The sequence below is a fragment of the Manis javanica genome, chromosome 2 (genome assembly GCF_040802235.1).
Source record: "Manis javanica isolate MJ-LG chromosome 2, MJ_LKY, whole genome shotgun sequence".
Classification (NCBI taxonomy): Eukaryota; Metazoa; Chordata; class Mammalia; order Pholidota; family Manidae; genus Manis; species Manis javanica.
The window spans coordinates 139,567,617-139,590,561 of NC_133157.1; the positions used below are offsets into that span (position 1 = coordinate 139,567,617).

At 36.6% G+C, this 22,945-nt stretch overlaps 1 protein-coding gene across 3 annotated transcripts in view; it reads right to left on the minus strand.

The window, feature by feature from the left end:
• RB1CC1 (RB1 inducible coiled-coil 1) overlaps nucleotides 1-22,945 on the minus strand; it is a 93,343-nt gene that overhangs the window by 19,965 nt on the left and 50,433 nt on the right. For all 3 annotated transcript variants that reach the window (XM_036990788.2, XM_036990786.2, XM_073229504.1), the window contains exons 9-15: nucleotides 20,312-20,496; nucleotides 19,963-20,149; nucleotides 19,798-19,879; nucleotides 19,217-19,278; nucleotides 17,735-17,838; nucleotides 17,167-17,293; nucleotides 15,185-17,082 (exon numbers count right to left, since the gene is read on the minus strand). In XM_036990788.2, the coding sequence (XP_036846683.2) occupies nucleotides 15,185-17,082; nucleotides 17,167-17,293; nucleotides 17,735-17,838; nucleotides 19,217-19,278; nucleotides 19,798-19,879; nucleotides 19,963-20,149; nucleotides 20,312-20,496 (2,645 nt within the window). The remainder of the gene's footprint in view (nucleotides 1-15,184; nucleotides 17,083-17,166; nucleotides 17,294-17,734; nucleotides 17,839-19,216; nucleotides 19,279-19,797; nucleotides 19,880-19,962; nucleotides 20,150-20,311; nucleotides 20,497-22,945) is intronic.

The window sequence follows — 22,945 nt, forward strand, 5'->3', positions numbered from 1 at the left end:
AGAGCTCCACAGTGGCCGGGCAAGAATCAGAGGCCCCATCTGAGTGCAGCTTCCCAGCACAAGCTGCTAGGGGTCGCTGTTCTCCTAGGAGATGAAAGCCACAAACCAGCAAGGGACGTTCTCTCAGCGGACAAACGCAGCTCCCCACAACCACCTCTATTGCCATGAAAATGCAGAAAAATTTGATGCAAACCAGACTAACGCAGACATCCTCCCCTGAGAAGGAATCTGGGGAGATAGACCTAACAAATCTCACTGAAAAAGAATTCAAAATAAAGGTCATAACCATGCTGATAGAGCTGCAGAGAAATATGCAAGAGCTAAGAGATGACATCCGGAAGGAGATTACAGAAATGGAACAATCTCTGGAAGGATTTATAAGCAGAATGGAGAAGATGCAAGAGGCCATTGATGGAACAGAAAACAGAGAACAGGAACGCATAGAAGCTGACGCAGAGAGAGATAAAAGGATCTCCAGGAATGAAACAATATTAAGAGAACTGTGTGACCAATCCAAAAGGTACAATATCTGCATTATAGGGGTACCAGAAGAAGAACAGAGAGAAAAAGGGATAGAAAATGTATTTGAAGAAATAATTGCTGAAAACTTACCCAAACTGGAAGAGGAAATAATTGATCAGACCACAGAAGTACACAGAATTCCCAACAGAAGTGACCCAAGGAGGACAACACCAAGACACATAATAATTAAAATGGCAAAGACCAAGGACAAGAACAGAGTTTTAAAGGCAGCTAGAGAGAGGAAAAAGGTCACCTACAAAGGAAAATCCATCAGGCTTTCAGACTTCTCAACAGAAACCTTACAGGCCAGAAGAGAATGGCATGATCTATTTAATGCAACGAAACAGACGGGCCTTGAACAAAGAATACTGGATCCAGCATTTATCACTTAAATATGAAGGAGGGATTAAACAATTCCCAGACAAGCAGAAGTTGAGGAATTTGCCTCCCACAAACCACCTAAACAGGGTATTTTAGAGGGACTGCTCTAAATGGAAACACTCCTAAGGCTAAACAGATGTCACCAGAGAAAATAAAACCACAGCAAAGAAAGCAGACCAACCAAATACTAACTAAAAGCAAAAAATAAAATCAACAACTCAGAAAAGCAGTTACAGGAAACACAAAAGAGCACAGAATAAAACAACCACCATATAAGGAATGGAGAAGGAGGAATAAGAAGGGAGAGAAATAAAGAATCACCAGACAGTATTTATAATAGCTCAATAAGCAAGTTAAGTTAGACAGTAAGATATTAAAGAAGATAACCTTGAACATTTCGTAACCATGAATCTAAAGCCTGCAATGGCAATAAGTACATATCTTTCAATAATCACCCTAAATGTAAATGGACTGAATGCACCAATCAAAAGACACAGCGTAAGAGAATGGATAATAAAGGAAAACCCATCTATATGCTGCTTACAAGAGACTCACATCAAACCCAAAGACATACACAGACTAAAAGTCAAGGGATGGAAAAAGATATTTCATGCAAACAACAGGGAGAAGAAAGCAGGTGTTGCAGTACTAGTATCAGACAAAATAGACTTCAAAACAAAGAAAGTAACAAGAGATAAAGAAGGACATTACATAATGATAAAGGGCTCAGTCCAACAAGAGGATATAACCATTATAAATATATATGCACCCAACACAGGAGCACCAGCATATGTGAAACAAATACTAACAGAACTAAAGGGGGAAATAGACTGCAATGAATTCATTTTAGGAGACTTCAACACACCACTCACTCCAAGGATAGATCCAGCAGACAGAAAATAAGTAAGGACACAGAGGCTCTGAACAACACACTAGAACAGATGGACCTAGTAGACATCTACAGAACTCTACAACCAAAAGCAACAGGATACACATTCTTCTCAAGTACACATGGAACAATTTCCAGAATAGACCACATACTAGGCCACAAAAAGAGCCTCAGTAAATTCCAAATGATTGAAATTCTACCAACCAACTTTTCAGAACACAAAGGTATAAAACTAGAAATAAATCGTACAAAGAAAACAAAAAGGCTCACAAACACATGAAGGCTTAACAACATGCTCCTAAATAATCAATGGATCAATGAACAAATTAAAATCGAGATCAAGGAATATATGGAAACAAATGACAACAATAACAGAAAGCCACAACTTCTGTGGGACGCAGCGAAAGCAGTCTCAAGAGGAAAGTATATAGCAATCCAGGCATACTTAAAGAAGAACAATCCCAAATGAATAGTCTAATGTCACAATTATTGAAATTAGAAAAAGAAGAACATATGAGGCCTAAAGTCAACAGAAGGAGGGACATAATAAAGATCAGAGAAGAAATAAATAAAACTAAGAATAAAACAATAGAAAAAAAATTAATGAAAACAAGATCTGGCTCTTTGATAAAATAAACAAAATAGATAAGCCTCTAGCCAAACTTACTAAGAGAAAAAGAGAATCAACACACATCAACAGAATCATAAACGAGAAAGTAAAAATCACAACAGACCCCACAGAAATACAAAGAATTATTAGAGAATACTATGAAAACCTAATACTGACAAGCTGGAAAACCTAGAAGAAATGGACAACTTCCTAGAAAAATACAACCTTCCAAGACTGACCAAGGAAGAAACACAAAATTTAAACAAACCAATTATAAGCAACGAAATTGAAGCAGTAATCAAAAAACTACCCAAGAGCAAAACCACCAGGCCAGATGAATTTACCTCGGAATTTTATCAGACATACAGAGAAGACATAATACCCATTCTCCTTAATGTTTTCCAAAAAACAGAAGAGGAGGGAATACTCCCAAACGCATTCTATGAAGCCAACATCACCCTAATACCAAAACCTGGCAAAGACCCCCACCAAAGAAGAAAATTACAGACCAATATCCCTGATGAATGTAGATGCAAAAATACTCAATAAAATATTAGCAAACCGAACTCAAAAATTTATCAAAAGGATCATACACCATGACCAAGTGCAATTCATCCCAGGGATGCAAGGGCGGTACAACATTCGAAAATCCATCAACATCATCCACCACATCAACAAAAAGAAGGACAAAAACCACATGATCATCTCCATAGATGCTGAAAAAGCATTCGACAAAATTCAACATCCATTCATGATAAAACCTCTCAACAAAATGGGTATAGAGGGCAAGTACCTCAACATAATAAAGGCCATATATGATAAGCCCACAGCTAACATCATACTGAAGAGAGAGAAGCTGAAAGCTTTTCCTCTGAGCTCGGGAACAAGACAGGGATGCTCACTCTCCCCACTGTTATTCAACATAGTACTGGAGGTCCTAGCCACGGCAATTAGACAAAACAAAGAAATACAAGGAATCCAAATTGGTAAAGAAGAAGTTAAACCGTCACTATTTGCAGATGACATGATTGTACATAAAAAACCCTAAAGATTCCACTACAGGACTACTAGCAAAGTTGCAGGATACAAAATCAATACACAGAAATCTGTGGCTTTCCTATACACTAACAATGAACCAATAGAAAGAGAAATCAGGAAAACAATTCCATTCACAAAAAGAATGGAATTTTATTCAAAAAGAATAAATTCAAAAAGAATAAAATACCTAGGAATAAACCTAACCAAAGAAGTGAAAGACCTATACCCTGAAAATTATAAGACACTCTTAAGAGAAATTAAAGAGGACACTAACAAATGGAAACTCATCCCATGCTTGTGGCTAGGAAGAATTAATATCGTCAAAATGGCCATCCTGCCCAAAGCAATATGCAGGTTTGATGCAATCCCTATCAAATTACCAACAGCATTCTTCAGCGAACTGGAACAAATAGTTCAAAAATTCATATGGAAACACCAAAGACCCCGAATAGCCAAAGCAATCCTGAGAAGGAAGAATAAAGTAGGGGGATCTCGCTCCCCAACTTCAAGCTCTACTACAAAGCCACAGTAATCAAGACAATTAGGTACTGGCACAAGAACAGAGCCACAGACCAGTGGAACAGAATAGAGACTCCAGACTTTAATCCAAAAATACATGGTCAATTACTATATGATAAAGGAGCCATGGACATACAATGGGGAAATGACAGTCTCTTCAACAGATGGTGCTGGCAAAACTGGACAGCTACATGTAAGAGGATGAAACTGGATCACTGTCTAACCCCATACAGAAAAGTAATTTTGAAATGGATCAAAGACCTGAATGTAAGTCATGAAACCATAAAACTCTTAGAAAAAAACATAGGCAAAAATCTCTTGGACATAAACGTGAGTGACTTCTTCATGAACATATCTCCCTGGGCAAGGAAAACAAAAGCAAAAATGTACAAGTGGGACTATATTAAGCTGAAAAGCTTCTGTACAGCAAAGGACACCATCAATAGAACAAAAAGGTACCCTACAGTATGGGAGAATATATTCATAAATGACAGATCTGATAAGGGCTTGACATCCAAAATATATAAAGAGCTCACTCACCTCAACAAACAAAAAGTAAATAATCCAATTAAAAAATGGGCAGAGGAGCTGAACAGACAGTTCTCCAAGGAAGAAATTCAGATGGCCAACAGACATGAAAAGATGCTCCACATTGCTAATCATCAGAGAAATGCAAATAAAAACCACAATGAAATATCACCTCACACCAGTAAGGATGGCTACTATCCAGAAGACAAACCAAAACAAATGTTGGCAAGGTTGTGGAGAAAGGGGAAGCCTCCTACACTGCTGGTGGGAATGTAAATTAGTTCAACCACTATGGAAAGCAGTATGGAGGTTCCTCAAAAAGCTCAAAATAGACATACCATATGACCCAGGAATTCCACTTTAAGGAATTTACCCTAAGAATGCAGCAGCCCAGTTTGAAAAAGACAGATGTACCCCTATGTTTATCGCAGCACTGTTTACAATAGCCAAGAAATGGAAGCAACCTAAGTGACCATCAGTAGATGAATGGATAAAGAACATGTGGTATATATACACAACGGAATATTATTCAGTCATAAGAAGAAAACAAATCCTACCATTTGCAACAACATGGATGGAGCTAGAGGGTATTATGGTCAGTGAAATAAGCCAGGCGGAGAAAGACAAATACCAAATGATTTCACTGATATGTGGAGTGTAAGAACAAAGAAAAACTGAAGGAACAAAACAGCAGCAGACTCACAGAACCCAAGAAAGGACTAACAGTTACCGAAGGGAAAGGGACTGGGGAGGATGGGTGGGAAGGGAGGGATAAGGGTGGGGAAAAAGAAAGGAGGTATTACGATTAGCATGTATAATGCGGGGGGGGAGGCATGGTGAGGGCTGTGCAACATACAGAAGAGAAGTAGTGATTCTACAACATCTTACTATGCTGATGGACAGTACTGTAATGTGGTTTGTGGGGAGGACTTGTTGAACGGGTGCCCCTAGTAAACATAATGTTCTTCATGTAATTGTAGATTAATTATAACAAAAAAAAACAATCACATTAATAGTAACTGATAATCATATAGGAAATTGTGAATTGTGATTCTTTTATTCATACTTATTGATGAAATCTAGTAATCCTGATAAACTTGCTGCCCATTTTCTCCTAAGGTATGGTTTTAATTTGCCAAACATGGAGTATGCAGTCTGAGACTTCTTGCTTAATTTCCAAAAAGGCTTGAATGGGAAAACACCTATCCCATAACTCAATTAATCAAAAGACAAGGTAAAGGACTTGTTTTCCATGTCTTCTCCTTTAGAGCTAGAGAGAGGGGTATGTGGAGTCAGCAAAAGACTATTATACCCAATACTTCTAGTAACTGGAAAATCTACACTGAATGCAAACTAGACTATCTCGATGTCTGGACCTTTTCTATCACTGACTATCAAATCTGGATCTAATAAACAATTACTGTTTATCATCGATTTTAAAAACTCTTTTGAGATTTAAAAATAGTATTAAAATTACAAAATTCAAATGGTCCCATACTCACCCAGATCCACATCAACTACCCTTTGGAAGGACGATCATGAACAGTGTAGGAGGTGGATTTCCTGGCACATGCAAACCACACACACACATATTCTTACTCATGTTCTTTCAACACAGGTATATGAGAAAGCCCTTTCCTCTAAATCCTCAAAAAATAATGTATGCTACGGACTTAACTTTCCCCAGTTACACAGTTACACGGAAGAGTAAGTATCTTATTTTCATTTTACATTCCTTAATCCCAAGCAGACCCTACAGCTATTCCCATATTGGCCATTTGTGTTTCTTCTTTATCTGTTCATATCCTCTGCCCACTTTTCTAATGTATCATTTGCCCTTTCCTTATTGACTCATGGAATCTCTTTGACATTACAGATACAATTAATATTTTACTTATATCTTGCCAATGTTTCTTCCAGGCAGTTGGTCCTTAAATGGTGCCTCTGGCATATATGTAAAACCATGTGGCAGAAGATGGGAAATGTGCTGGACTGTGTGTCATCAAACAGCATCATTTATTTGTGAAGGTTTCCTCATCCCTTTTCAAGTGTTTCCTCTGCATGACAGAGAAGCCAAGAACTACAGCATCCAGATTCCCTTCCCAGTAAGGTCTGGGTTCAGGTTTGCCAATGAAATCTGCCCACACAAGACCTGGAATGCTAAAGAGAGTACATTGTTCTCTAGAAGTGGCTTGGTGCTGGTATCTCAGCAGACCACTGGCAGAAGACTCCAAAGAATTGCAGCTGTCTCCTTAGTAGCCACCTGTTCTGGTTTCAGGGGATTGTGAACCTACAGGTTTCCAGGCCTTCAGCCACAGCTTCCTTACCACTCCCCAAACTCATGGTAAGTTCTAATTCTAATATTAAACTCTTTAATCCTAGAATATTATGAAGAGAGTATTATGTTTTCTGACATCAATCCAGACAGATACAAATATGATCATAGAGGGGGGAAAAGACCATAAAGATGGGAATCTGCAGTTGATTCTCTCATCTGCTCTGATGTGCAAGCACTAATGACCTCACTGACAGTACAAATTAATTCTGTAGAGCAGGATATTCCATGGCAGGACAGCTGACACCAATAGTTGTCTTGGATCAGGTAGTCATAAGCAGCAACATTTTGGAGATGTCCCAACTGTTCCTCAAAATCCCACCAAACCTCCCATGCCAGAAGCAGAGCCTCTCACCATTATCTGAGGAGATCAGTGTCACCCTGCCTGAAGTTCCCTTCTCACCAAGTTGATCCTTCTCAACAATCTCTCCCACCATTTCATCACTTTCAGAGCATTCCAACTTTTGAATCTGCATATCCCAGAGGAGTTAAAAATCTAACCAAAGAGGAATTGCATTTGCAAAATCTTCCTTTTATGTTGGCAGAAAATGTAGGAATAGGAACTATGCATGGTAATGGATCCAACGGGAGTTAGAATGGGAAGAAAAAACATAATACTGAATCAGGTCAAAATTATTTGTATGGATATAACAACCAGAGATTCTAGATTTAATGTTAGCTTTTAACAGTTTGCTAGGTTAATTGCCTAAAATCTTGACCTAATGGCCAACAGTAAATGTAAGCAAAATACCAAAGGAGATACTCTGGTAGACCACAGGTAGGCAAACAAAGGTCTACAGACCAGATACAACCTGCTACCTGTTTCTATAATTAAAGTTTTATTGGAACACAGCCACACCCATCATTTATACTGTCTTACTCCTCTCTTGCTATAATAGTAAAATTAGTGGCTTGGATAGAGACCATCTGGCCCACAAAGTTTAAAATATTTACAATGTGCCACTTCACAGGAAGTTTGCCAATGACTATACAAATGATGCTCAAAGTGTGATCCACAGAACCCTAGAATACTTCCAGGGGATCAGTAAGGTTTTAACTATTTTCATGTAATAAGAGGATGATTTTTGCTTTCTATAAGGTCTTCTACAATCGTTGACACTTGTACAAATGAAAACTGCTGATACCTTGACATAAATTAAAGACAAGAGCACCAAACTATATTTTTAGTCACTGTATCCTTTACTTCAAGTCATTCTAAGTAAAAAAGGTAGGTTTTTACTTTGGAGTATCTCTGGTGTAGTAAAAACTATTATTATTATTTGATCCTGACCACTGAATAGACATCTTTTTAGGTTCCTTGATGAAATGAGAATACATATAAAGTACTAATGCCACTTACAAAGTATGTTTATCTCCTGGGAAAGTATGTGTATAATTGCTTTGGTTGTATGCTGAACTAGCTACTTTTCTCATGGCACACTATTTCTGGTTGAAAAATGACAATGCCTAATTCTTTAAATTTGGGTTTTGGTCATTTTCAAAAATGATCAACGTGAGCCTGTTATGTCAATAAACTTACACAGTTTGCTACCAAGGATAAAATGTGATTCTTTAAAAGGATATTAAACTGTTAGAAAATTTATATCTGCCACTATGAGCTGGAGAGTTTCCTGGTATCTAAGAGCTTTTTTATAGAACAGGTGTTATTCACAAATGTGCTTTTTTGTGTGTGTGTGTTAAGAAGATGTGTCAACATCTGCAAATCTTCCTAACTCAGCGAACCAGTATTTTCCAAATGATTAATTCCTTGTGCTACAAAGTCATGTATGGGTAAAATACTCAAAATGCAAGATAGATAGTTCAGTAGATATTAGCATAAAGAATTTGAAAAAAGTCTACTGACAGTTTCATATTCCATAGTGAAACTATTAAAAAATAATCATTTGTTGGATTTTATTGTCTCAAGGAAAAATATCTGTAATTATCTAAAAAACCTATTTTAATATTCCTCTCTATTCCAATTAAATTAAAAGGCTGGATTTTCATCATATACTTTAAATAAAAAAATACTACAATAGATTGGATGCAGAAACAGACATGAGAATCCATTAAGCTGAACATTAAAGGTTTGCAAATATATATATTAAAAAAACCTACTCTTCTAATTTTTAGTTTAGAAAATAGTTTTCTTTAAAAAACTCTTATTTATGCTAACATGCAGTATGCTTACTATTTTAAAATAACTAAATATCTTTCAAATTTGTTTAATTTAAAATACAGATAATATTGAGAGTTATAATCTATAGAAACAAAACCACTTTGAGGTCCTCAAAAATTTTTGAGTGTGTAAAGGGTACTGAGACCAAAGTTAAAGGACCATTTGCTCTTGATTTTACCTAAAGAGTGGTAACAGACACAGTCTCACACACACACACACACACACACGCTCTCAAATGTGACAAAGATTGCATGTGACCAGCAAATCCTGAAGTATTTACCATGTGTCCCTTTAAAGAACAAATATACTGACTCTTAGTTAAGAGGAAGGCATCCAAAGAATGATGGTGACAGGCATACTAGATGGGATTTATGTACACCCTTTAGAGTCTAGAGAACACTGCCTTCACCTCAAAAGGCTCTGCTCTGCAGGATAGGGTGAGCAGAGGGGAGACAAAACTACTGAAATTCAATGAGTTTAATGGCAATGACAGAATTCTGGAATGGAAGAGGCCAACTGGTAGCACTTAACTGGAGACATGATGTGGTGCCATCAAAGGCAGCAGAGCCAGAGCAGTAATCAGAAGGCCTGACCCAGAAAAATCTTTGGCGTGACTGTCCCTAGGGCTGTAATGGAATGGGCTAATAAGGTCTTATTAAAACTTTAAAACAAACAAACAAACAAGAACTCCCTATGTGGCATGGTGTTCAGAGTTCTAACTTAGAACAAAAGAATCACCATCCCCTCACCTAATTCCAAGTCAGTCACCAACTACAATGCACAAGTCTATATTGTGAAGTCTTCTACCCTTCACCAAGGGGCCTGTGGCCATTGTCCATATTTAGTGTGCATTCAGGGAAGGTAATTAACCAACTTTTGGGGTACTACTGAACACTGGCCCTGAGGTGATTCTAATGTCACTGTGGTCCACTAGATTACTGTCAGGTGACAAACTGAATTTGGGCCCAATGGGTCCCTCACCACAGGCAAGAGGTACATCCTTACACCCAGAATCTATAGTGGAACAAACATAAAAGCAACTAACTGTTGGGGAATTCCTGTTGGTCCCCTAACTCACTGAATGAGGACTATTATTATAGAAGGCAGCAAGAAAAATCTCTAAAACTGTCATACTTCAAATGACACAAGGAAAGAGATTTCTATCACATTCTTTTATCATAAGTATGTTTCCTGCAGAAACCTATAAAAACAAGCACTGTATTACCATAAATATTATCAGGTCATGACCACAATAAAACTGCTCTTTCACATATGACCTCTTTGCTGGAGCAAATCAAAAAGGCCACTATTACTTGACATGTAGCTATTGATCTGGTGATTTCTTTCCCCTCTATTCCTATTAGTATAGACTAGCGATTAACAAAATATGTTTCTGTAGAGACAAATAGTAAAAATGATCTGTCACAACTAATTAACTTCACCAAAAGCAGCCACAGGCAGTAAGGAGAGGTACCTCTGTATCCCAAAAAAGGAAGTGGTGGGCTGGGTTCCTAAGGACAGTTTGTCAATCCCTGATATAGACCAAAGCAGCAGTGTGGTTTACATACAGGGACAGTAGCAGCCTTTCACTGTCTTAATTCGATCTTGTCATCTACTCCTCTGTTAAAATCTAGTTGACAGGGATATAGTTCTTCTTGCTATCCCTCAAGATATCACACTAAACCAACATGTTTATGGCAATATGCTCATCAGACCTTGTAAGTAGAAAGCAACTACCTGAGCTAAAGGTAGAACACAGGAGTGCCAGAAACAAAACAGCCCATGAAAATCAAGGAGCTTGTCAGCAGTAAAATTCCCAAGTATCCAATAGTCTGGCATGTGAGATGGCCCCTCTACGGAGGGACAAGCCACTGCTAGGTGAGCATCTCTGGATTCTGGAAGCAATCTACAGTACATATGGGCATGCTGCCCTAACTCATTTGCAAGTAACTTTTAAGGCTGTCTGGTCTGTTTAAGGCCCAGAGCAAGAGGTTCTCTTGCAACAGGTCCACTCTGACATATAAGTTGTTCTATTACTTGGACCACATTTCCCAGAAGATGCTTAAGTGTCTGCAGCATAAAGGGATACTGTATGGTGCATTTGTCAAGTCCTATGGAGAACCACAGTTTAGACCCTTAGGATTTTAAAGCATACAACAATTTTCCTTCTGTACAATAGCTCTGTATAATGACTGACCACAGTCTCTCAAGTTTCTGTGTGACCTCAGTTGCCCTTCATGAAATGGATGTTGTCTACCCTGTTAAGCCATGAAGTTGTGAGCACGTGCTACATACAGTGCATAGGTGTGGCATGCATGAGATGGAGCCCAAACATGTCCTGAGACACAAGCCATGCACAAGAGAGTTGGATTCCAGGGTCTGACTCCTGCCAGCAGGTCTCCTTTCTCATCACAGCTGAGGTGCTCACTACAAGGGAAAAACTGGCAGGCCTGATTTCATGTGATCCTGCACAATATGCTGACACAATTCAAAAGCACAATTGAAGCATGGAGCCCCTCTGAGGAGTGGCCCTGAAGATTCCACACATTCCATGATGGGAATTCTTCCCCATGGAAGTGCCAGGCAGTATACCTGAAGTTGCTGAAGAAGAAAGACAGCCAGAGGCATAGATCTACAGTGCCTCAAGCCAAAGGCTTGGCTGAATAGTAAGGAACTTGCAAGAAATGAAGCTGAAATCTGGTGACAAGATCTACAGAAGAGAAATATGGATGAACCTTTTAAAATGGGCACCAGTATAAGGATACTTAAGTCCTCTGAGTATATTGTGTCCCATTTTGAGGAGCTTCTTAATCAGGGGCAAGGTGAATATTCGTTATCAGTCAACTGCCTTCCCAAGCCACACCAGTCCTGTTCAGAAGGCTAATGAACAAGCTGTCCATAAAGGCAGGAAATGAAGCTGTGTATAGGCTTGGCAATATGGATTTCTACACATCCAGTAACTGACATAGAGCCCCCTGACATAGTGCTCCATCAGGAGACAAGATAGCCAGCCACTTGGTGGCAGGTCGATTACACTGGCCCACTTCTATCAGGAAGGGACAGTAATTGGTCCTCACAAGAACAGACCATTAGTCTCCATGCAAATTTACCTTCCATGCCTACAATATTTTTGCAAAAACACCATCGCTGAACTTACAAAACAGCTTATTCATTGGTATGTAATTCCACTAAAATTGCTTCTGAACAAGTCAATGAGGTGTAGCCCTGGCCACATGTGTATGAAAATCACTGGCTTTACAAATATGCAATCCCTAAAGCGCCTGCCTGATAGAACTGTGGACCCATCTATTCGAAATCTAGTCATAGTAGCAGATGGATGAGATCCTGCATGGTCTGTGTAAAGAATGCACTTACTACAAACTCTGAACCAGATATTGCTCTGTAAGACTAATCCCCATAGAATGCACAGGTTGGAGAACCAGGGATAGAAACTGGAATAACCACTACCACAATAAGCCACTAGCAAAACTTCTGCTTCTTGTCCCTACAATTTTGGGTCATGCTGATTTATAAAGCTGGTTTAGCAACCCATCAAAAGAATTCTTTTACCAGAAGATACAGACAGGATGCCTCTGATCTGAAAGTTTAAACTACTTGGCTACTTAGGGCTCCTCCTGACACTGAGCCAACATGCAAGGAAGACTGCTGCGTGAACTTGCTGTATGCACTGATATGATATCAATGGGTGACAAATGCTCCTATTTAATAAGGGTAAGGAGGAATATTACTAGAAGTCAGGGGCTTCTCTAGGCTGTATGGTGGCACTGCCATGTCCAGTGACAGAGTCAAATGAATGGCAGTCTCTTCAGGACAAGAAGTAAAATCAGCTGAGGTAAAGCTAAGGGAAAAAATGGAGTGGGTAAAAGAAGGGAGACGTAAATACTACTAGACATACAAGGCCAGTTACAGAAATGAAGACCATAGTGATCAAGCCCATATCTTTTTTTTTTTTTTTGAGAGGGCATCTCTCATATTTATTGATCAAATGGTTGTTAACAACAATAAAATTCAGTATAGGGGAGTAAATGCTCAATGCACAATCATTAATCCACCCCAAGCCTAATTCTCATCAGTCTCCAATCTTCTGAAGCATAACGAACAAGTTCTTACATGGTGAACAAATTCTTACATAGTGAATAATTTCTTACATGGTGAACAGTACAAGGGCAGTCATCACAGAAACTTTCGGTTTTGATCACGCATCATGAACTATAAACAATCAAGTCAAATATGAATATTTGTTTGATTTTTATACTTGATTTATATGTGGATCCCACATTTCTCCCTTTATTATTATTATTATTATTATTTTTAATAAAATGCTGAAGTGGTAGGTAGATGCAAGATAAAGGTAGAAAACATAGTTTAGTGTTGTAAGAGAGTAAATGTAGATGATCAGGTGTGTGCCTGTAGACTATGTGTTAATCCAAGCTAGACAAGGGCAATAAAACATCCACGGATGCAGAAGATTTCTCTCAAAACAGGGGGGGTGAGGTTCTAAGCCTCACCTCTGTTGATCCCCAATTTCTCACCCGATGGCCCCCCCAAGCCCATATCTTTTAACCCATTTTTTATCTTTATCCTCTTTGCTTAGGATTTTATATATGCTGTGACAGTTGTAGTTTGACCCCATATTTCAGCATTTAACCTATGTAATACCAAAAAGACAATGCTTTTTTGAAAGATGAATGGACATCAAAATGTTCACTCTAGGCCGGCTCGAGTGCTGTAAGGTTGAGCCTGACCTCTTGAAAGAGGGTGAGATATCTTAGGATAGAAAAGGGATATAAGCTGAATTACCTTAGACAGAAACATGATGTGGTATGTGTCTTTGTTTGGAAGTTCAGTATGGATAGAGGACATATGCAGGATGACATATGAGTACCTGGGTCTCAGGCAGGACAGTGCAGGCCATCTGCCAGCGTCTCGCCACCCCCTCAGGAACTCACCTACACAGGAATACAGACTCTACATATCCCAGAATCCCCAGCAGCTGCAAGTGTGCCAATGAGAAGAACACGCACAGTTTGCAAAGAAGAAAAGCAGCCCAGGCTTACCCTCCACAGGTAGCTGCAGCCAGATACACTTCTTTACACAGCAGCTCCCTTCCTGCCAAGTGACTGAAAACTACCCATTCTGTGTTGCAGGCTTTGAAGAGATTCCTGAGTGTTGTGAGCCATGGAAAAGCATCAGCTCTGGTGGGCGCCTCACTATATGCTTTCATGGTATTTCACTCAGAACTCTACTGGACTGTAGCAGCGACTCGTGCAACCTTAACCCCCAGTTCTGGAAACACTTATGCAGGCCCTAGTCCCTCTATAAGCCCTCCAAACCCCCTAAACACACAAGGAGTTTCTGCTTTCAATTAGAAGGGGAGGTATAACTATATACTGATATATGAATATTACACGGCAGAGAGTCAATCACAAGATACAATGTAACAATGATATGGCAAGAAACAGGTTAAAATATATATTGTATATATACTATATTCAGTTGGAAGAATTAATGATAGAATTAGTAATGTTCTAGATATTGTTTATTAGGCCACAAAACCCCTCTGAAAATTTTAAAGAATAGAAATACTGAAGACCATTCTCTGATGAAGTCAGTAATATCAGAAAATAAAAATGCAAAAAAAAAAACCCACCCACCACTGTATAAAACCTGAATTTAAAAACATCTTTTGAACCATAGAGAAAATAAACTGATCAACTGTACAGCCCCAGTTTAGAATTTGGCCTTTAACAAACATTGCTCAGAGGAAACAGCTTTTATACATACACAATTTAAAAAGCATGAAATAATTTTCAACTGAAGGCTTTAAGGAGAAATCTTCAAATAAACCAAAAGGAGAAAATTTGCGAATTAAAAAGAGAGAAAAAAGCTTCTGAGAAACATTCAAATTTTTCAAAAAAATTTGTTTCTCTGGGAATCCAAATAATCCATTTTTAAGTCGCTCATGAATTTATGCAGTCTGGTATTTTTTAAATGTTTACAAGAAACACTTTAAAAAATAAAAGTTTTTACTTTGTAAAAATATCTCAATTGCTAGATTTACCAAAGATAAATTCATGGATTAAGGTACTGTGATTACACACAATTAAAATTTGAATCACCAATATTTTAATTTTATAATCACAGACTAACGTTATTTCTTACCTTTTTGCTATTTGATTCTTAAGATGCTTAACTTTTTCTAGTAACTCTTTCTCAACAGCTTCTCTCTCCAATTTAAATTCTTTTAGGGCAGTCTGAATAGCTTCTTCTTTTTCACAATTAAACTTCTGAATTAACTGTTCTTTGTCTTGTTCCTGGCTCAAGATGAATTTCTCTTTGTCTTTCTCAAGTTTCTGGATAATGGCTTCATATTTCTCTTCCTGCTGGGTGATTTTTTCATATTTTTGTTTTTCAAGAGCACTCAATTCTGAGTCCAATTTACTCTGTAGTGCAATTATTTCTTCTTTCAGGTTTTTTTCTACTTCACATGCTTGGTGATGCAATAATGTTTCTTTGTTTAATTCAGCTTTAAGTATATCAGATTCTTCTTCATGTCTGCTAATTAACTCTGAAATGCACTGATCTTTTTCAAGTGTCATTAAAGTTCTTAGCTCTGCCAAACCCACCTGATAATTTTCATTATTGTCCTGAATCTTTTGGTTTAGTTTACTGATCTCTGTTCTCAAATATTCCGTTTCTTGTTCAAGGAGGGATTTTAAGGTCTCCTTCTGCTGGGCTCTGCTTTCTTCCAGCAGAATTTTTATTTCATCGGTTTCTGCCTCCTTCAATGCCAGTTCAACCTCTAACTTACATCTCATGTCTGACAAGTCAGAAACCTTGAGTTTTAATTCCTGTAGCTGCTGTTCTTTTTCCTGTATAATTGTGGCATGAGACTCTTGTATTTTATCGATTCGTTGTTGATTTTCCTTTTTTAATTCCTCCAAAGAAACTTCGTGGTCTGTCCTAACTTTCTCAATCTCCTGTGTGTGCCTGACATGGAGACTGTCCTCTAATTCCTTCAGATGACTTTGCTCTAAGCACTGGAGCTCTGCCCTCAACAACTGGATCTTTTCATCATTCTCAACATGGAGCTTTTTTAGGTCTTCTAACACTGTCTCTCGTGACTGTTTCAGTTCTGTAATTTCACAATCTTGAGTGTGCATTTTATTTTCCATTTCTAACAACTTCTGATCCTTTTCACTCTGCAGGCAGATGACAACTTCTTTCTCATGTTTAACCACAGCAAATTCATTATCTTTATTTTGTAAAACCTCCTCAAGGCATACTAAATCTCCCTTCAGCTTTTTAATTTTGTTTTCATTTTCTTCACTCTCCTTTATTAACTCACCGAGTTTGCCTTCATAATCACTTTTTAAAGACTGTACTTCCTCATGATGTTTTTTATTTAGTGTTATTTCCAGAGAACATTTTACCTTTTCAATAATGCTTCTTATTTCTACTGCTGTACATTTTAAAGAATTTGAGAAGTTACACTGTTCTTTTTGCACAAATGTTCTAAAGTGGCAAAGGTCTTCCTTGATGGTTTGTATACTGAAGTGTGAGTCTTGGGCAACGACTCTACATTTTTCCAAGTGGAGTTTTAGAGAAGCATGGTCTCCTAAATCCCCTTTATCACATATATTTGTATCCTGCATTCTTCTACTGTCTATTGCATTGATAACTGATGAATAAAGTGACTCCACCATCATTTCTGGACTCTGTGGATCACTTATAGGATTAGGGGATGATAAGTTTTCTTCTATTACAAACTCATTCACAGCAGACATAAAATCTGATTCAGGACTTTCTGCTAATGAATCCAAGTCTAATGAAACTTGGTGAATAGTCTGTTCTATGTTTGGATGGGGGATAGTTTCAAAATCAAATGTGTGGGCATCAATACTATCTGGGGATAATTCTTCTAAGGGGCACACTGCAGGGCATAAGGGATCCTGAACAGTGAGTGGAGGAGTTCTCGGTGAGGTAGTAGTTATAATTCCTGTTGCACTTTCTATCCTTGGAGAGGAAGCCGACTGTGGGGATGTCTGACTCATGGATGCCTGGAAAAGAGAGGGACAGGCTTACAGAGCTGCAGCAATGTAAACACACTAACGAAGTGAACCACTTGAAAGAATTTAATTTGCCTTTTGTTCACTCAGTAGATCTGTAATGGTCTGTGACATTTCATCCAAACTTTGTGCTGCTTTTACCAAATTATGTAGAGCAAGAACATGCTGGTGTAGAGGTTCAAAGTCACAAAGTAAGGGAACCCTGAAACAGAATGCAATCAAATTAGATTTCTGATTTAATAAAAAGATGGGTAACTAGGGCCAAATATTTTATCTATGACAAAAATAACACAACATTACCATCCTCTTTCAATCAATACCAGGAATTGTTTAAGAAGCCTAGGATATAATCATTAGAGTGATAAATTAGAAATCTCCCACAGTATGCAAAGTTAAGAGTAACTATTAGAAAAAAAATTAATCATATGGAAGACATTAATCCCCTTCTACTTTACATTCATTTTTGGAACATTTTTATATTCTCCAGAGATTTCCTAAGGTGTCTGTTGGAAAGCCAGTGTGTCATAAGATATTTCTCTATTGTGACACCTTCCTTGAGTACTGGTGCTACCTTTCCACAGCTCCAGAATAATGAAAACCTTATAAAGTGATCACCAAAGTTAAAAATACTAATGATGTTTACCTGAGGAATGGCTGGACTTCTGAAGGACAAAATGATTGCAGAAACTGTAAATCTTTTAATGAAATATCTGGAAGTTCACAGTCAAACTTTCGAGGCTTCTGTGTCTGTACAAAATAATTTACCAACAAATATACAGGATAAATTTATAAATGGTTTCTTACCATAATTAAATTAAATATAAAAACAAGTAAAAAATGCTCCAAATAATCTACTCACACTTAAAAAACAGAATAATGAAAATGAAGACTATTCAATGACAACATAGTATACTATTTTTCTGAGTCTTAAATAACTAGGGCATGTAAACTATTAGTAATCAAATTATCTGCTTGTTCCTTTCCTTTTCTGTTTATGCTTTTTAAGCTTCTTATGGGATTCTAGTATTTCCACCAACAATATGGAACCCATCTGTCTCACTAGTACATTGGCTATTTCCAAAATTTTCCTTAACTTACAGCACCATCACAATCTCCAGTCCCTACATCAACCCCTATCACCTACTACTGCCTTGTTCTTTCGACATGGTAAACATTAGTGTTTTCCTACATAACACTTCTTTCCTTGCCATTTACTAGACCTTTCCATTGCATTTTCCAAAATACAGACTCTTAGTCAATTTTAGCTTCTTCAAAAAAAAAAGTATCTGCAAAGTCCTACAATTTCTTTAAAATATTGCCAAGAAATACACCTTTTAAAAGTAACTCGAATTGTTTCAATGATTATTTAAGCAGACTTAGTAATGTCCAGGTGCTCTTCCTTCACAGGGCTCCCAGACAAATGAGTGTGGGAAACCCGGCCTATTATCCGGCTCATTCTTAGATTTCAAAAACACTAATATTTAAAGGACAGAAAATCCTGTGCTTTAAGAAATCCTGCAGTACAGAAACATGTTTAACAGCTAAGCAATATGTCTGAGGAAAAAACAAAACAACAAAATCTACAGCATCTCCCACACTTAACTGTGTAGTCATTTTTCTCATGTAAGATTAATGGTCCCCTGATAATCTGGTTTAGAAACAGACCAAACTTATTTTTCCATGGTTTCAATGCAGATGACCTGAGAACCTGAGAAGTAACCCTAGTCTGATTTGTTGAAACAGGAATGAAAGCAGGGAAAATGGTTAACAGAATGAAAAAGGGGAAGAGAGGGGAGAGAACAGGAGGAAAAGGAAGGGCAGGGAGGAGGGAAGCGGGGAGAAAGATTAAAAAACTGGGAGAGAGGAGGGGGAAAGAGAAAGACCAAAAAGAATAGAGAATCTATTCTTACCAATCTTACCAGTGTAGTGTAACATCCTCCTGTGTTACAAAAACTCTTAATCAAAAACTAGGAATATATCTTAAAGCTTTGTCACAACTGGCTTTTAAAGCCACAGACATTTTGTTGATAAAAAAATTTCTCTAAGTTTCTGATAAATACCTCTGATTCTGAAATAAAGGTCTGAACACATACAGAACTGTCATGGTTAGAAAATAAATACATACACAAAAGGACGAGGGCCAAGAGTCCAATCCCCTAAACAGATGATTTCTTAAAAAAGATTTCCCTGTGTGAAGAAATGAACAATAGGATTATTTTATAACGTAAGGTAAAATAAAAAATCTCTGGTTTTTGAAAAAATATTTGGCAAATCTTATTTAAAATTTAACAATGGATTCAATTCTATAGGCTTCTAGATTTCAATGGTAATTATTTGAACAACACAGATTTGAAATGCATGGGTCCACTTATATGAGGACTTCCTTTCAGTAAGTATATTGGAAAAAGTTTTGGAGATCACTGACAATTTGAAAAACCATTTTCTCTAGCTTGCTTTATTTTAAGAACACAGTATATAAATACATGACATAGAAAACAGGTGTCAACTGACTATTATAAGTAAGGCTTCCATTCAAGAGTATGTTATTAGTAAAGTTTTGGGGGAGTCGAAAGTTATATAGACAGATTTTTTACTATATGGGGAATGGTGCCCCTAACCAACTGTAATGCTACATTCATTTCTATGAAATAAAAATACCAATTTTCTTTAAAAATTATATTTTAGTTATTAATGAACAACACTTACTAAATAATTTCCCAAAGGATTCCCTTTTTGACTTCTCAGCTTCATATAATCGCTTTCCATCTTTCACTAAAGCACCAGCCCACTAAGAGAAGAAAAGCATATGTTAATACTACACATCAATCATTAAGGCTCATACACAATTAAAGTAGAATTCAACTTGCATACCTCCCTGTAGTGTTTTATGAACATTTTTCTCCTTACAACCTCAACAACAGCTAAGCAGTACATCTGGGGAACTGTACTAAGAGCTTCAACAATTTTGACTCTTTCTAAAAGCTCCATTACGAGGCGGAGCAAAGCTTGCAATTTCTCTCCATCTTGATCAGCATGCAGCATTACAAAGCAACACCACCTACAGAATAAAATCAAGACATACAAACTCTATAAAAATAATCAAACCCCAAGTTAATCAACCAATCAACAATTTCAAATTAGTGATAAGAGAAAATTATCATTTGGGAGAAATAAAAAATATCAACTCTAAGCATCCTAAATTAAATGTAACAGTACTTACTTCAGTCTGACATGTAGGTTACTTGCTAGTTCCTGTTTGGCAGTGGTACACTTCTGTTTAATATCCAACAGTTTCCTATGATTTTGCAACATGATCATCAACTGATTTGCATGACTCAGGCACAAATCAGGTAACACAGAAGCATCCTTCAAGTTTTCAGCTCTCATCTGATTAGCTAAAAATCCCTTTGAGAGAAAGCATTTAAAGAATATCAACTTTGTTTTATGAAAAACTTAATCATGTAAGAGGAAAATCTTTGTTAAACTGAGCTGTTTTAATTTCAAATAAGATTTTTGAAAATCTATTTTTCTGAATGCAGTAGATGTGTTTACAGTAAAAGATTCAGAATTTTTAAGAAATCTATATTCATCTAGCTCTGTTCCATTTTCATGCTAGAAAAAAAAAAGAAACCCAGGAAGACAAATTAACTTATCAAAGGACACACTTCATGATGAAATACAAACTAGAACTTATATGTCTAGTACATCACAGGTCAGTCAGAAAATGACATTAAAACATAGTCACTGATTTTAATGTAAAGCCATGAAAAGTAAGAACTATTTAATCTAACAATGACATTTAACGGTATACTATATACATCCCCGAATTAAAAAACAATCAACTGACTTTACACACTTTTCCTTCCTCTGGTATTTCTGGACTATATTTTGTTTCACTGATAGTAAATATATTTTTGTGTGTTCATCTCTTTAGAACAATGACTGAACTGTATAATTTTACACTATATTTTACTGTTTGGTGTAAGTAAATACACTTTTTCTTAGCGATCCTTACTTATTTTCATCCTTAAACATGAACTTTGCATTATCTTGTTAAATAGGGATTGCTGGTTCAGGCTGTAAATTAATTTAGACACATATGCCATATATAAAATCATTTATTTTTGTACACACAACCAGCAAAACGAAAACCAACAGCAAACTCTTTTAAAAAGTCCAAGACATCTTGATGAGGTTATTAAATTGTATTTACAGGTTTTTTCCTAATCTATTTACTAAATAGTTAATATGTTAAAGAAGTTTTAGGATTTGCACATCTATCTCACTGCTATACTTGCTATTGAAAATAATTATCTTTCTAAGGACTTTACTTTCTGGTAGTTCTCTCTCTCTCCTTTCTAAATCATGATTTTCTAAGTATCATGAAAAGATTTAAATTTAAATGATGTGCATTAAAATAAAGGCAAATGGTTCAATATCTGAAAATAGGATACCTTAAATAGTAATTTTATATCCTATTCTTTCAATATGCTGCCTTATGCTCAAGTTGACTATTTCTGTAATTGAATCTATTTAAAAATAACTTACTGATTTTATCTCCTGTTAAAGTCTTAGGTTTCCACTTACTTTTTAGTGAATCTGAGAAAAATACAGAATCCCCAAATCTGAATTCTAAACCTTAAAGGATTTCCTGACACCAAAAACACATATTCCAAGTATTGCCAGAAGAAAAAAAATGTAAATTTCTTTTTAATACAATAAATTCTGTATTTCTCAAATCATCCTCTGTATAATTTAGACTAAACAGAAAAATTCCTGATATTATTTGGTATATTTTTCTATGTATATAAGGTTTGATAGCTACAATATATAAAAGTTCTAAAGAAAACTATACAGCAGACTGACTGAAGACTGACAGCAGAATTTAAACTATACTACCATATCCAAATTATGAATTTTGCTGGGTTACTTAATTTAAGCTAAATAATTATGACAATATTCTAAAGAAATGTAACTACTTGTTAGGTACTACAGTACTCACAACTCTTCTCAATATGCATTTTGTGATCTTTTAGTTTAGGAAGAAAATTGCCTGTTATTTTCTTATTTTGCTGATAATCCTCAAGGATAACAAGATAGCTAGGGAATTAATACATTCTGAATAAATTTCCAGGGCTGCAGTGTTACGTAGCTTCATAGGTTTGGTCAAGTTTCCCTGCCTGCCATACCAGGTAGAAGGATCTACAAACATCCTCAAAAGTGTGATGGTTTAAAAAAAAAAAAAAAAGTACTCTGTTAAAGCCATCTGAACTGGTCTTTATCTTATAAGATGTTAAGGCAATAAATAAATCCCTTTCCATTATCTCTTTTCCCTTCTCTTTAGTCCAAAGTGTTCAGAGGATTTAATTACTATGTAGCTAGAAAACTACAAAAAACTGTTTATCCAAGATTTAAAATCATTTTCTGCAACTGACTGATCTGAATTTAGCTACTTTCACCAACCACATTTTAAAAGAAATAAAAACTGGATAAGCAAGGAAAATGAAAGATTACTATGCTTAATTTCTCTCACAGGCAGATTCATGCAGGCAAAGCCAGTTGAAATCCAACTACTTTACTGCCTTAATTTGTTTTTGTTTTGCTCCCAATATGTAAACAGATAATCAAAATAATTTCTAAAAACACTCATTTTAAAATGCATTAGGATATTAAGAAATATTCACTTTAGAATAATTAAATGAGTAACTGCCTCAATGTTAAAAAGGACTATATTACTTCAGTATCAAAATCAAAAAAAGAAAAATATTTTTAAAAGGAATATTACCTCCAGTTAGGACAGTATGTTCTAAAATTAAAGTTTTATGAATTACCATAGTTTATTTTACTTCAGTTT